General features: G+C 37.7%; 1 protein-coding gene across 5 annotated transcripts in view; it reads left to right on the forward strand.

Moving 5' to 3' along the window:
* myo16 (myosin XVI) overlaps positions 1-17228 on the forward strand; it is a 109780-nt gene that overhangs the window by 12881 nt on the left and 79671 nt on the right. For 3 of the 5 annotated variants that reach the window (XM_016673109.1, XM_007555361.2, XM_007555362.2), the window contains exon 2: positions 13748-14008. In XM_016673109.1, the coding sequence (XP_016528595.1) occupies positions 13783-14008 (226 nt within the window). In that variant the 5' untranslated portion in view covers positions 13748-13782. Of the gene's footprint in view, positions 1-5446; positions 5895-13747; positions 14009-17228 lie in introns of those variants that run through there. The other 2 variants (XM_016673108.1, XR_001662563.1) reach the window with 2 other exon arrangements.

The raw sequence follows: 17228 nt of genomic DNA on the forward strand, positions 1-17228 counted from the left end.
ATATATATATATGTGTGTGTTTACTTAATTTATTTCATTTATTACATTTCTTAGTTATGCGTTATTAATATAAGGTTCCTTATTGCCTTGTTTAATTTGGGTTAAAATTCCAAGACATTAGTATTTATTTAACCAATTTCAAATATTTAAATTTAGATATTAACATTTTGTTACTCATAGCATTAACTCAGTCTACATAAGCATCAGCAAAAAAAAAAATAAATAAATAAAAAATAATATATTTGTTAAATTACTTACATTTCAACTCCTTTCCAGTTGTTTAAATAATGCAGTCAAGTTCAGTTTATTATTCAAATTGGTGAAAAGTTTACTATCTAGCAAACCTAGTGGTAAAAGCATCTTCCTGAATGTACACTTAGCAACAGTAAACTGTGAAATTCTTTGAAAAAGACAGAATCAAGTGTATAGAAAGGAAACATAATATTACTTGTAGCAATATTTTAGATGATGATTCCTTCCAAGAAGGTGCAACAGTGTCACAGAACACCAGACCAAATGTAACTCCTTTAAAGAGAAAAAAACTGAAAGATAACATTAGTTTAATCAAAAACTAACAGTGAAAATGGTCAGTTTGTCCTCCAGCAACCTAAGCATATTTCAGCATATACAAAGACATCTCAACATAACCTGAGCCAAAGTTATAATTTTGGTTAGAAGTAGAGAGTGTATCTGCCTCACAGACAAACACTGGAAGCTGGTTCCACATGAGTTTAAAATAGGAGTTAAATGAGATGTACTTGTCAAAGATGGCACAAGACACAGCTGATCTTATTCACACGAGTCCAAGATGTCTTACTTCAGTTGTAACCCAAACAAAATCCATATTCACACTTGAGTCAGTCAATGCTTAGATCAGGTGCCGTCAGTGCAAGTGTGCAGGGTGAGCGAAGGCTTTCAATAGTGTTGCATCAGATTACGTAATGTTATTATTAGGTCATATCTGGGATACTTGAATCCCAGTTGTGATAATTCTGTAGCCGAGGTGCATGTGTGCAAATATTGTACATGGTATGGTGTCAAATGCACAGTGTGGTAATGCTAGAGCATTATTTATCTGATATTTATTGTTATGATCCCATCGCTGACAGGATTTTCATCGACATTTTTTAAATATTCAGCAACACTTTTCATTCTCGTTTATCTTTTTGTTTGCCTGTGTGCTTTTTGCAACTGATAGTTCATCCAGACATGTAGCTACAGCACACAAACTGAAGTTATAGTAGTTTACCTATAGATGGAATGCTTCATTTATTTACTCATTTGTTAAAATTGGGATCATGTGCAGTAGTGACTTGTGGTAGACTACAATCAAGTTATTTTTTCTCTGTTGGAATAAAAATTATTTCTGAAAAGTGATTCTCAGTAGAACCAATAATTTGTCACCTAAAGCTAGCAGTTCATCAGATATTTGTTTTTCATGACATGTCAAAATGTGTTATTTTTAACTCGTCATGAAAGTTCTCAATATTACAAACAAGTTCATAAACATGCTTTGATTTTGTGCCATCATAATTTCTGCTGGCATCTTGACAGGTTTAACCTTCGGTTCACCTTCTTTCATCTAAAACTGGAGTGTGACACCTTTTTATGAAAGGGAAATTGCATTTCCAATTTCTATACAGATAAATCACTCTCCATGTGGAGATGACTTTATATTGCTATACATTTATATCAATCAGGGCTTTGTTTATCAACCCAAAATACATTTACCAAGTAAAAAACAAGTATTTTCAATTAAGCTTTTGTTTAACTAAAACATTTAGTGAGAATAGAAAAAAAATCTAACATTGTGACATACAGTTATGCAACAGAACAAGTAAATGTGAATAAAGAAGTTGTCCTTTGAATTTATATTTTTTGAAAAGTGTCATCAGCGATTGTTACCTTTTTATTTTAAAAAGCAGCCGTGCATGATGGAGTCCTACTGTGTGTATCCTCTTAAATTTCTTCACTCTGTGCATGCCCTCTATCTACCTCACTGCTCAGGTGCTTGACCTAGTTGTAACTGCAGAGATGTGGGAGTTGTTGGAACGTGACATCAACCCATTATCTTGCTGTTATAACATTCATAGAGCACCTGCCTAGCAGCAGGATGTCTCACACTAAAACAAAAGGTGTTTTACCTTTTGTCTCTGTGTTCAAGGATGTCACTGTCTGGTATTGTGGTATCTAAATGGCACATTTTTGCTGAGGCTAAAGCAACTGCTGGATTTGGATGGAAAAGGGAAAGGTTGACATTTCACTGTCGGAGCTTGTGCTTCGAGGTCTGGATGCCATGAGGGAAGCCTTAATGCGGCAGACGTTTTGTTACCCTTGCTTAAAAATACTGCAAGGGCATTAGAGGTGTCAATGAGTGTGCCGTTTGCATGACTCTGGCCGTGTGACTGATTAAGCCATCACTGTAGTAAAACCTAACCACATATAAACATTACATACTAAAATCTGGCAGCTGGTTTTTGCAAGTAGATGTTGCATTTGTAGAGCAAATGCAATGGATAGTACCTCTGACCTGATTTCCTGTGACAGGAATTACTCGAGCATCCAGACTTTTTACACACATCCAGCAGCTCCTCAGTTTATATCGCATTCCCTTTAAATCTCGCTCTGCTGCTCTCCTCCTTTCCCTGTCATTATAGTGAACCTCACCAGTTCTATTCCATCTTCTCATGCTCATGTTTGACAGCACTGGTGAAACAGTGGCTTCAGAATATCTCACAGAAGACTGAATGTGTTATATTACCACTAGACAGGCAAGCACCAAATGTGTGTCATAATCCGTCTTCAGCCATGTGACTGCAGGTTAGGTTAAATTGTTTTTTCACTCATCCATCTCTTTCTCTTTCTCCATCAATCAGTAAGTTAGTCTTTATTTATAGAGGTATTTCCATTAGCATCAAGGGCAACACAATGTGATTTCCTTAAAAATAAGGTGCAACTGAGCTATAGCAAAAAGCCAACAAATGAAGAGAAAAACAATGTTAGATACGGGAAAAATAAATGCGCCTAAATCTGTATTTAGGTGACCTGGTTTTGAAGGACAGAGAAAATGCAATTCATTCAAACTGAGTTTGTGTTTTGTTTTGTTCCTCATAGTTCGATCGTTATGTTCACGTCTTCCCAAACAAACCACACCAAGGAGAGAAACAAACCAGATTTAGTTTTAAACAGACCAAACACCTTATATGTTTGGTCTGGATGCTAAGGAAAGCATCCTTAGCATCCAGACCCTCGCTTTTTACTGTGCTGAAGGCTGTCGCTGGGAGTGCTGGTTAGTTTGCTCTTTTGCAGTTTTGGTCATTTCATGTCCAACTTTTTTTCAGATACATTCAGTAACTTCCTTACTCCATTTATTGTTCTGTATTAACCACACTTGAGTTAATTCTTGATACCCTAACTTGAGCAAACCTTTGTAAACAAGATACCGTGGTGGATGTGAGTTCAGGGGCTGAACTTCTCATGATATGGGAGATGTTACAAAGTAGGGGCACAGTTGCAAAGGAAAATATGCCAGAATAATGATAATTAACTTTTTTTCTTTTCTCTTTTTTTTACAATGTCATACATTTTGATTGATTTTTCAAACGATAAATTCAAAATAATTCATAAATTCACAGCTCCATGACAAATTAGATATTTTAGTCTTATAGTAATGAAGCCAGGAGGCTTCAAGGTTACGTCTCTTCAGATTAACGACAACAGTCTAAATGTCAACTGGACTAACATAAGATGAATAATATAAACCAATCAAACTATAGAACTCACATTTATTTTAAACAATTAACTTAAATATTAACAATATAACACTTCACTGTTACAAAACACAAAAAAATTTACATTTTCTCCTCGAAACAGGGTGGCCCATCTTCCTCAACGTAACAGGTCTGTGTGGAAGCCACTTTTTGCTCTGAAAGATTTTAGCAGAACAAACATTTTTTTTAGGACAAAGACAAAGGGGCAGTCACTGAAAGAGGTGAATATCTGTATCATTATTTTATATTTCCTAAAAATATGTAATTGTCATTACTTTGTAGGGATCAATTTTCACTGCGATATTGGAGTTTTTTTTTATTTTTATTATTATTATTTTGCCAAATCTGAATCTTTCTTTTTTCTATCGTAATTGGTTTATAAAACAAACAAACAATAAATCATCCAACATCTAAAAATATTATTTATACACAGAGCAAGTGCCACATTAACATAAAATATTAAGAATTAAGACATTAACATAAAGTATATATACAACCTAACCAACATAATATAAGATTCATATACCTACCACTGGAATAAAAAACAGCTGCAGACTGAAGACTCTCACGTTGTGCTTCAGCTGCTCCCACCTTTCCAAGAGCACGATTGAGTTCTTGGTTCAAGAACTCAGCCCTTTGTTGGGCAGCTTTAAGTTGACGCTCCTTCTTCTCAAGGACATTGAGCGCCATTTGGAACGCCTCAAATGTTTTCTTAAATATGTGTTGCCTTAACGCCCCACCATCAGGAGAAAGGTACTGCAAATAAAAAGCAAATTTCATTATTCGAAACATTGCACCATTAACACCAATATTTTTTTAAGTTCCTTAAAAATAATAATTAAAAAAAAACTGCAAACAACACTTCACATCCTTTTCCTGAAACTAACATACAATAACAGTTTTCAGTATCTACACATCAAACAGAGACCTCTACATGAGATCCTTTCATTTAACAGCCATCTACAACTACTGTCTAAAACCCTTGTATAAAATAAATTAAAGCTGCATTTAATTACACCTGACAATATTTGCACCTTTCTGATTTAGGAGCAAAGTAAATGCAGAATTATTGCTAATGCTATTGTCATCACAATGTTTTTCAATGATATATCAGTCTTGGATTTCTTATGCATTTGTACATCCTGACAATCACATTTGTCTGTGTGTTGATGTGTAGCTGTCAAGTCGTACCATTATGGCACACTGTCGTATACTCTGCTACGCATAGTTAATTTGGTAACAGTTTCCAAATCATCGTTGGGCATTTAACCTGTCATTACGCCAAAAGCCGCACTGCAGCAGCCTCTGCTCTCTCTGGCTGTAGCTATCGTTCTGTCAGGTTTAACGCTCCACCTCTCTAGGAATCCTCCTTTCACTTGATTATCTGTCTCCTGCTCCCTCTACTGTATCTCTTCCATTTTCTCTTCTGTTATGCCTGCTTTTTTTTTCTTTTTTTGCCATCTCTCCTGTTAGAATCCACATGAATAAATCTGCCTCTGCTTTTTTTTTTTAGCTTAAAATGTAGAGTGCAGTAGTATGCCGATGCATATGCGAATGTGTATTGAGGGGAACATGAGACTAAGAGAGTGGGAGTGTAAGGAGGGAAGAAGCATTGCGTCATGGGGGTGTGTTGAGCGGGAGGAGGGATGAACCGGCTGTCTGTCAGTGACGCCAGTGGAACACGTGCGTTGACTATGGCAGGGAAGACGTCGTGCAGCCCGTTATCTGGCTGTGGGCGAGAGGAGGCAGAGGCAGCCGCAGCTCTCTGTTGCTGACCGGTTGATAGAGGGGTTGTACTGTATGGCTGTGTGGGAATGAGTGTATGTCTGCGTGAACGCGTGCCGGTCTTAGACTGTGTGCATGTAGAGACTGCATGAGGTGCAACCGGAGCTGCTGCTGCTGCTGCTGCTGCAATTGGTGAATAATGCAAACAGGGGAACCGGAGTTTGGATAGCATGGAAGAAACCAGATTAATAATGCATAGTGCCGGTTACGAGCTCTGCATTAGTTAGTTTTCCTGAGACCTGTGGCTGCCTAAAATCTGCCTGACTCTCTGACTTCCAACCTTCCTTTCTGCCTGCTTGACCAACGCAGAAATGTCTCACTACCATTTCATCAAATGTTGTAAGTAGCCATTCAGAGGACCTTTCCTGTGCACCTGATGCCAATTCTGTTGGATTTTCTATTTTTTATAGTCTCTCTGTCTTTTTTACTGCTGGCCTTGTGTTAATAATTAATATGCTTAAATTTATGATAATTATGCAGCAAATTGTGGTCATCCACTTGTCAGGGAAGCACAGTCTGAACTTCCAATGAGCATTTTTGTGTCTTTGGATTGTGTGTGTGTGTGCTGTAAGTGGGTGTGTGAGCATGCTGCAGAGGAGCCGCTGCAGATGTGAAAAGTTGACCAGTGAATGCGGCAGGTAGCGGCAGAAAGAAAGAACGATGAAACGGAACCGCAGAGGTGCAGAACCCACGAGTGTCTGGTATGTTCATGAACCACAGACGGACCAATCCAGAGAGAGGATCGTTTTAGTCAGAGAGAAGGACAGATGGAGGGAGACTGAGGGTCGCACTGGAGCGAGAGGCAGAAAGGCAGTGATTTAAAAAAAAAAGAGATGAAAATGGGATGAGTGACATTGTGGAATGTGTCAAAATGTTGCAGAGGACTCACAAGCAGGCTCCGAGGGGAATGTGAGAAGGACAGTGTGGGATTTGAGTTGTAATGACAGGAAAAAAGGAAGAGAAAAGGCAATAAATGAGTTTTATAACCAAGGTGATGCAGCTTAAGCCCCCCCAAAGCCTCCTCCATTACTTCAAAGGCACTACCCCTACTTGTCTCTCACCTTAATCCATCCCCGTTACTCTCTTGTGTATAAACGGTTTGTTTTTCCAAATGTGCATGTCTGCAGTTTTCCACATCACAGTGTCCCATGCTGCTGTCTGTTTTATTAGCTGGAGCCTGCTTGTTCTACATGTAATCAATAACTGATGGCCTGGAGATGGGATGGCAGGGGAAGACGGCTCTTGCTTTCTCTCCGTCTGGCTGAACCCTCCTATTTTGCTCCAATTCTTCTAGTTCTACTTCCTATCAGTCTTTCTGTCTGCCTCACATTTATATTATATTCATAAGTCCCCAGCCTCTCATCATACAACAGGAACTGTCAGTGTGTGATCACTTTGTGCAGACCATATTCAATTTAGAGATTTTCGAAGAAAAAATTGGACAAAGTTTAAGCTGCAGTGCAAAAACATGTTAGTTATGAGAATCTGTACATTTTGTTTTTAAATAAAACTTCCAATGTATCCACACCACTTGATTTGTTTCACAATCTGTTGCCATAAAGCAGCACATAATTTTGAAGTGGAAGAATTGTACATTAATTATACATATATAATTTTAAAAGTATTGTCTACGTCATTTATTCTGAATCCCCTGATTAAATAATTTGTTGTGGCCCTTTTTGTTCTTGTACCCATCTCCCTACCAGCTTTGCATATCTGGGGATTGATGTTTTTTGCCTTTCTTTTTTGCAAAATAATGAAGCTCTTACTGATTGGGTGAAGAGCTTTAAAGTCTTGCCACAGATTAGAAGTTGAATTAAGGTTTGGAGTTTGACTGAGCCAAACAAACACGTGAATGAGCTTTGAATCAAACCATCCTAATATTGTGGTTCTGGTTTTATGTGTAAAGTTGAACCTCTGTTCCAGTCTCCCAGTTTTTGTCTAAACTCAAACCAGCTTCCCTGTCTGATGAAGAAAAGCATCCTCACAGCAAGATTGTGCCACTACCAGACTTATGATTCAAACTCTACCAGATGTGCAAAGCCCTGAGTAGAAATTAATTTGGGGATCACCTCTTAAGTCTTACATCCACTACATATGCTTTTATTGTCCATGCTGATTCTTTACCACAGCTTGTTCATTGTTGAGCGTGTTTCAAGCAGACTTCATACAATGTTTTTATATGAACAGTAAGATTTGTGGAGTTCTTTTTGTTATTTTAGTTCTGATTTTGGTGAGGTTTTTGCTAATTGTCAAGACTCACTGATTTTTGAGATTAAATGTAATCTCCAATGAATTTCCTATTCCCTTGCACCAATTTCTTCTTTTAACAGGTCAGAATTTAACACGCTTAGGTGATCAGTTCACAAATCATAAAGGAAGTATATAGTCCCACTGCATACAGCAGCTCATGGCTAATTTGGCAGGACGGATAATGTCACATCTTGAAGCTCAGAAGAAACCGTTTAAACCATGCATTTAATATTAACATCTTTAGTAATGTAATTTGGCTTACGCTGTCATCATCTTTGTGTGCTAGTTTTAGTTGGCCAAATCTAAACCATTTGCATAACCTTAAAATATGCCTCAATCTGCCGTGCATGAGTCATATCCGCACCAATGTGTCTCCTTACATGTCGTTTGTTATATGCAGGGAGTCTAAAGGATTATGTAGCTGTATCCTTGAAAGGCCTGTTTAATAAATGGTCCCTGAGTGGGTCCAACAGTGAAGGATGCAGACCAGTACAGGGAGCTAAATCAAGAAAAATACGATCATAAAGCATAAGATGGAAGCTAGGACATAATTTCACATGTCATATGGCTGACAATGCTGATTTAGTCCTGCACCAACTTTTACTGTGATAGGAACCAAATACAACGTGATTTTTTTTTTTTTTTTTTTTTTTTTTACAAAAATTAAAAGAAGTGTTGAATTTGTATCGGTTCTAAAATATTTACAATGCATCTTACCTTTGCACCATTGCAAACAGACCAATTAGAAGAATTACACATTAGCTTTTATTCATGTACCAACTCTTTTGTTGGTGTTGGTTTCAGTCTAATTAAAGGTTATTTTCAGGATACATTTTATTTTATGAGTGTAAGATATGCTTGAAAATACAGTACAAAATATACTTATTATATTCACAAGATCTTTCCCCCAGTTTCAGTGACAAAATGTCAGAATGCGTCCTTTGAGAGAGAACTGTTACTACGTCTGATCTGCCGATGTTAAAACTGTAGCATAACTACAGTTTTCCTGAGCAAGCAGCATCGTTCAGGAAACAAGGATTTTCATATAGGGCTTTTGCATCATGTCTTGCCTCCTCCGTACTCGGAGCAGATATCTTTCCACACCCCCTCTCTTGCAATTCAGGCTGGGAGAGTGTCTCCTGCAGAATGTCTTCTACTGTGGAGTAAATGTGAGAATAGCAACTGCTGAAGAAGACATGTGTACATCTTTGTGCAAGTGTCTTTTTTGTAAGATTTCTGTGATCTGTTTAGTACTACTTAGAGCTTGAAGGCCATTCTGACAGGGTTTGCTACATCAGTAACTAAATAGTTTATTCACAAATATATTTCTAAATCTTTTTTAGTTAGGGTGACAAAAGAATAATGCAGTACTATTACTACACAAGTGTACATACTTTTAAACTAATAGTTTAAGCATATTTTGATTAGATTTCAGTATTCTGACTTTGTCAGATATAAGCTTGGAAATATTTGATGACATTATCTTGCAAAAAAAATCTCCAAATCTCTTGCATGGTGAGGACATCTTCTTATACCAGCCTCCTCCACAGATTTTCTGTCAGATTTAATTCAGAACTTTATTTAGGTCATTCTAAAACATTGAATGTTAGGGTTAGGGTTTTAGGTCATGCTGATTCTTTACCCTGAGAGTTTTTTTTAAGACCAAGCTGATTGGTGATATATTTATAAGCTAAAAAAAAAAAAAAAAAAACAAATAAAAAAAAAAAAAAAAAGACACTAGGCCACAATGGTTCCACCACCGTGATACACCATGAGCAAGCTGTTTTTAAGGTGAGCAGCTGAAGTGAACCGCTGTTACAGCCCTGCTTGAAAAACAACCTAGAAACACTCATATCAGCTGACTGGTGCAGGGGTAAAGAAGTGTTGGAGTGTTGGTGATGCAGTTACAAACTACCTTTGTGCTGCACATTTTTGACACATTATTATTATTTTTTTTTTGCCATTAGGGTAAGATATGCTAAGACAGAACAGAATATTAGACTTTAGCATGGGTGGATCCTACAGTAGTGGTAAAACTTGAACTTAAAAAAAATATATATGTGACATGCCATTGATGTGTTGAACCTTTTAGAAATGAAGATATTTAACCCACATTATGTGTCATGCACTATATCAATAACAAACTCATTTATACTCTATAAACTTCATATATACTCTCCCCTGTGGGTCATTGCTTCCCTCGTTTTTGAAAGCTCATGTTGAATATTACCGGCCGGATTTGTAATTTATAAAACATCAGAGGCAGACCAAAGATGGGTTTAGCTTTGGAGGCTGATGATGGAAATGTTTTATGAAAGAGGCTTCTGTCGCATGTAAAACACCACAAGTACTGGTCTTCAAGGGGCAGAATCATACAAAATCGACTTTTCTGAGCTTCACATCATGTTATAATGCTATTCCCTTATCAAAAACATACATGGTGCTTTGCTTTGATTCTTTCATCCATGTTTGAGATATCCTTTAATTTCCCATGGCAACTATCCAAAGTGCCTGGCTGGACCTATTCTGGTTGGACTTATTCAGTTTGTACCCTTCTCCTGCCTTTAGCCAAAGCATGCAAGCAAGCAAATGTCAACAAAATAAACTTCCTTACCGGTTAATCAGATTCAGTATATTTAATTTTATGTGTGCCCTAAAGGAGACCGATTCTTTAATTGGATCAAAAGTTGCTTCAACAAACCACTGGTCTAACAGTGTGTACTTGTATGCAACTGTTATTGATGCTTCTATTTATTTTTTACATTTTCTCCCTACAATATGTATTTTAGTTTAATTTTACAGAGTATGCATAATATTAAAGATGGAAGATTTTTAAATAATTTATTATTATTAGTCTGCATCATAAAAACATTGTATTATTATACTGTCCTACTATGCATCTTGCTTTATCTTTGATCTCTCGCAAACTCATGGTTTCCACACCATAAAGTTAGCTATGAATTGCGAAACCGTTTTCAAAAACCTTTTGTAATTCATCTGCTGTATATGAACAACTCTTCTGCTGTTGATTCTTCGGATCGTTCAAGTGAAAATGTTATTATTGTAATTAAGGATTTATATCCGTCATTGATACAGACCATAGGACTGCTGAAAGGATCTAAAAAAGATGGATTGTGAGTGAAAAAATGTTGAACTGATGCAAATGGCTTTACAATGAATGGGAAAGGAAGCGCAGTTAGAAAGTGCTGTTTTTAAGATTTTGCACTATGTGTGTGTGTTTGTGTATGCTCTGAGTGGCAAGCTGAGATACAGTTAAAAGGGAACAGTTTAAGAATCTGGCATCAGCAGTGAAATAATGAGCTTTACCTTCTTACACACCCTTCTGTTTGGTGCCTGAATACAAAACAGCTTTTGCTTAGACTGTTTTTTTCACAGTCTAAGCAGACCAGATGGTACTGATGCATTGTCTGGGTGATGTGTGTGTGTGTGTGTGTGTGTGTGTGTGTGCGTGCGTGCGTGTGTGCGTGTGTGTGTGTACTAGGGTTGAGAGGGCAGGTGTTTGAATCAATATGTAGATGCTTATCAAAAAAAAAAGGCAAATGGAAAGCCAGTCCCTTTGTCAGTGAAGATGCCCTGATAAAGATCTCCACAAAACACTCTTGAGTCTTTATGAATGTAAAAGAACAGCTGCACGATGTGTGCTGCGTACACAAAGGAGCAACAGTACACTCACATCTGTTTGAGGACTTTTGGGGACATTTCAATTTGCTCTAATGTTTTACTTTAATATCTATGGGAACTTTCAGTAAATTGTACCATTTTTATTATAATACAAGAACACATAAGAGTATCAGATACCAACTGGACTAATGGGAAATGTACCGTAGAATAGTGATCAGTTTTCACAGTGAACTCAATAAAGTTACAGTAACACTGCTTCTTGTAATTTTTCAGTACAAATAAATACCTGGATGACTTATTTTGCGAGTTATTTTTTCTAAAAAGTTTCATTGATCTTATCTTAACTTTGTGTAATTTATGAGGGACACTGATAGACTAAAAAAAATATTCATAATAAAACAAACATTTTAAATCACTCTGATCTCTTATATTAGACTAGACATATGAAAAGATGATGCAGTAGTGGGAAACAAACGCATGTGGTTTGACAACATGCTGCGCTTCAAAAATGTCCCAGATTCCAAACCTTTGACCCGATGAGCAGACTGAAAGAGGGATAATAGAAAATAGCTACTGCGTTCTCAGACACAGACAGTGGAGAGACTGAAATGCTCCAAGGAGTGAAGCATAATAAGATTCAGGAACAAAGAAGCAGGAGAGAGAGCTTTATGGAAAAAGAATAAGATATAGCAATAACAGGGCGAAGTTGGGCAACTTGGTGAGTCACAAAGAAAACATGACATGCCGTGTCTCTGCAAAGACGTCTTCATTCACATATTTTCTCTGTCCTCTGGCTCTGACCTGAATTTGTCAAACCAGTTGGGCTATGAGCTGCAGCTGGCACCCCGTGTATACCCTGATCAAACATAGCAGCATGACCACCTGTCTAATATTAAGCCCTCATTTTGCTGCTGTGGTTTCTGTCGTCCAGCTGTCAAGTAGCAGATCTTTTAACTAAGTTTGTAGCTGTGGACCAAGCCGTCTCGGTGGAGTGAGAGTTAGATACAGGAGGGTTCCTCAACCCATTCCTTGGTTTGATTCATCGGAGTCCGTAAAGGACTGTCAGCAGCAGCAGTGTTGGGTAATCCCAAACCTTGAAACTTCTGCGCATTTTGAGTCAGCTGGCTGTAAGTAGGCTTCTCCACTTTAACCTTCCTTACAAGAAACACAGATTTTCTCTATTTGGAAATATTTTTCAACCCCCAAAACACTGACAGTCATTGCATTGCATGGAGATTAAATGAGCACCATATCCGCTCTAATTATACAGCTGCAGTCAGCAAACTATAAGCTTCCTGGCAAGTTGATTTCAATAAAATCAATATAGACCACCTCATAAATTATTATTTTAAATGTTTTAATCCTGATCTCTTGAAACCGCTGCATTTTAATAAGAGGTTATCAGTCTGAGAATTTCAACCCAGCACAAGTCGTGAGCATGTGCTAGAAATTAATTTGACTGTTTTCCTCATGTCACCATTGTTTATTTTTTTTACTGACCAAATTTTTGGTCTCAGCACTTTATCTAGGAAGTTATTTCTTGCTTTATGATATATTGTAGACTCTGCCAGGTTTCTCTTTAATGTTTTTTGCTCCACCTGTCAGTGTTTATTGTAATTAGTATCCATAAACATTTTTTTTTTTTGCCAATTAGTTCAATTTCAACTCTAAGTAATGTTTTTTTTCCCCCCAATATATCCATGTTCCTCCAGTATTTCCAAAAACTTTTATTGTCATCTCACTCTTAGCCCACCTGCTGTACCTGCTAATGATTCAGGCATAACAGTCTCACCAGCTGCTCATAATGTGATCTGTTTCACTGAGCAACAGGGAGATTATGCACAGTCAGTAGAATCATAACACTGCTGGGATTGGAAAAAACAAACCATAAAACACTGAAATGCCTCACTCAACTCGTCTCGGGCCAAACAGACAGCAAATATCTTTCACAGTAAATATGCTAAGTGGTTGCCCACACATAACAGGCCACCTGGTGACCCTGATATTTGAACACCTAAACAATAACGCAGATGTACATCCCTGCCTAGAGGTGATCCTCACAGTGTCTCATCTCATTCAAACAAGCTTTTTTTCTCATTGGCTCCCTGTCAAACTGTTGAATTAACACCTTGGATAGAGGTGCTTTCATATGACTGACCTTCCTTCCTTCTTCGTTAATAAAGCTTGTGAATAGATTTGATTTTAAATATTCATTAAAAAATATTAACAGTTCTATCAACATCTATCACGTTCAATGCCTTAACACTACTCTTACTTTCTGTCTTTTTTCTCATTAGGTTGTTTCCAGCTATGTAACGTTTTCCGTCAGAACATGGAGATAGACCAGTGTCTGCTGGAGTCTCTCCCGATTGGCCAGCGCCAGCGGCTGGTCAGAAGAATGCGCTGTGACCAAATAAGGGCCTATTACGAGAGGGAAAAGAACCTACAGCGGCAGCAAGGTGGAGTCAAAGTTCGAGTCCCGTCCAGGAAGTACCGCATCCGCTTCAGGCAGTCTGATGTCATTCAAGATGCCATAATCCGCCATGATGACAAAGAAGGTGTGTGTGTGTCCGAGTGGTACGGTGCCTCACTATTGATACATTTTGAATACCGGGCGACGGTGCAGTTCGTGTTGTAACCAGTGGGTTGCAGATTTGAACCCTCGCACCGTCTGTCTCAGTTGTGTCCTTGGACAAAACACTTCATCTACCTTGACTTCTAGTGGTGGTTTACACCCCTCTAAAGTTTTTCGACAAACATTTAGCCTGGTGGTGCCGGTGCATTCCAGCCACGTTTCTGTCAAACTGTAGCTGAGGCTACAGTGTAGCTCAGTTTCTGAACACCTGAATGTAGTATAAAGCATTTCCACATTTTATCACATTACAACTACAGACTTAAACATATTTTGTTAGAATTATGTTATAGACCTACTCCAAGAGCATTCGTGATCAAACGGCATCAAGAAGACCACAAGAGACCAGTCAAAAAAGAAAAGTTTAAATTGGTGTTATGCTATAAAATATTAAGCCTTGAATATTTCACAGATTACTTTTCAAATTATTATCCAAAAATGGAAATGGTATGCATGGCCTCCCACCTAAAATGATCGGCCAGGGAAGACGAGAACCTGGTCTTTTATGAAGAAGTGGCAAGACAAACGTTATTATTGAAAAAAGCTGAAAAAAACTGTTGCAAGGTACTGTGCGTATTTAGGAGTGTGCATGCCTGTTAGTATGTAGAAAGCAGGAGAGCACATGTTGACAAATGAGTGACAAACTGCATCTGACTCGGGCAACACTAATGCAGGAGTTGTGAGCCAAAACAGAGCTGCTCACTGCAGCGCAGCCAATTTGTTCAGCTGGAAGCTGCCCACTCAACTGAGGAAAGCAGAAAGAAGCTTTTATCCTTGTTCAAACTGTCCTCAAGGACAAAAGTACCTGAGGATTTCTGATGTTGATAGGAGAAGGTGATTTTGAGGAACACGGCTTTGCAGATAAAACAATCTCATTTTCTTTATTTCTGCTATACTAAGCTGTTCTGCAAATCATGCAGTCTTTAGACATAAAGGTAAAGTTATCAAGATAATATCTAACAGTCCTTCTGTTGCTTTAATCTGGCTGGCATCAACATAAATCATGCAGCTGTAATTTGTACAGTTAATTTAGCATTTTTTCCAGTTAAATTCTTATTCCAAGATTTTATCAGGAAGCCAGGGAAATGGAAGCTACTCTCATTTATTCCACCTGTAAATGCATTAATACAGTATGTCTTGGGGAAATTTTGTTATCAGTTTAGTAAGAATCAAATAAGGTTACAAAGATGTGCTTTGATTCATAAATGGGAATAATCTTGTAATCAGCTCCTTTTCTGTTGGATTAGAAACTAATAATTTAATCAAGAAACTTGTAGTTGTTTTTCTTTTATTATCTTATAGTCAGTGTTTGTTGCATTTCATTGTGGAGTTAAAGCTAAAATTACACTAATGAGTTTATATGTGTGTCAGCCTGAATCTGAATAAGCAGGTCAGAGCTTAACAAAAACTCAAGGCCTGAACTGCTGGATTTCCGCTTTGAGCAACAGCTACAATATTACTCTTAGTCGTTTACGACAGAAGAAAAGAGAGGAGCTAGGTGCCCAAGTCCGGTGGGGACAGCTCATTCGTTCATTTATCTATTGCTACGGTAACGAGACTTTACAAGTTTTTCTCTGACGATCTATTAATTCCTCCTCCATCTCAAGCTTGCTACAATGCAGCTCGCTGTTAAAAAAACGCTCCCAACACTGTTTTTCTGAGATTATTTTGTCAATAAACTTGTGAAATTCATAGGGACTTCACGCTCCACTCTGTGAGCCATTGATTTCTGTCCAAGTTCACTGGCTTTCTTTTGTTTATGACGCTGGTTGCCAGTCATTTGCCCAGCTGTCGGGACATATCTGTGTCTCACCAGCACTCTTTGCAGGTCAGTGTGTTAATCTCTTCACCCTGGCTGCCTGTCTTTGGGTTTCAGCTGGGCTCCCTGTGAGCAGCTGGTGTGCTGTGGCATTGACCAGACTGGCAACGGGTTTCTTGGCTCAACATGAATCGGTTAACCCTCCGCCTGGTTGCCCAGGCGTCATGTTGGTGCTGGTCTAGTACCATTTGCCATTCAGTGTGATTGATATCTGAACTTTTCTCTGAGTTCAAGGTGGGACAGATTCTTGGAAAAGTGTGTTGCTCCTGTTAGGACGCGAGTTACTATCAAAACAAAATAGAAGTAAGTTGGTGGGTAACTCAAAAGTTACCCATCATTATATAGCTAAATATGATAAATTAAAGCATGGTTGTTTATTAAATCTATGCTTTCGTTCCTTTATACCCCTCTAAAACTAAACTAAGGTTTTTCTAGTTGTGTTTAATCCATAATCCATTATTATTTTGCTCATGTTATAATTTCAGTGTGAACCATTTCACTACAACACTAAGATAAACATAGAGGAGCCAAAAGAATAAACATGAATTTAAAGGATATAAAAGTTTGGACATTTTTTTTATTGGGTTTTGAGCCAAATGCTGTAACACTCATCCTTATCAAAAATGATTTCTCAGAGGGACACAGCATGTTGCTGGCAGAGTGAGCAAATTGGAGGAGTTATAATTTTTTTTTGTTGTTTTCAAATTAACATCCACAAAAACATGTATTTTTTTGTCTGCCTTCTTGTTTGTTCTGTTGAGGTTATGCCAAAATGACATGCTGCTGAGTTTTGAGGAACCACAAAAGAAGAGTGTCAAAAATACATAAACCAATAAGTATCTCCTCACGTCCCTTAATGTTGAAGCAGCTTCCAGCTTAATGTTGCATTGACAAACATGCTGCCAGGAAACTTGCAGACATAAACGCTCTGCTGTCGAACATTGAGTAGGAGGGGACAAAGGAGTGAGTGAGATATGGAGCCAGAAAAAAGTGAGGCTGTAGTCTTACTGGATAGTTTTGTTGCCTGTAAATTTGCTTACAATTGGTTCAGCTTTTGTTGTTATAATTACCAATGACAGATAATCATTCAAACATCATTCCTGTTTGCTTTGTAGATATAAAGGCCCAGTCTAGCATCATACTAGACCGGGTCTACTCAGGGAGACCATAGACTTCAATAACGAAGTTTCAAAATGTCCGAAAATGAATTTATCTGCTAAATACTCCTCAATCTTGAATAATAATCAAATGTATTATATTTTTGTTTAAGTTTTTGAAAGAATTCATTAGCATGCTTATTCCCAAAAGTAAAACATGTACATTATCA

Source organism: Poecilia formosa, unplaced genomic scaffold (assembly GCF_000485575.1).
Source record: "Poecilia formosa unplaced genomic scaffold, Poecilia_formosa-5.1.2 Scaffold70, whole genome shotgun sequence".
Taxonomy (NCBI): Eukaryota; Metazoa; Chordata; class Actinopteri; order Cyprinodontiformes; family Poeciliidae; genus Poecilia; species Poecilia formosa.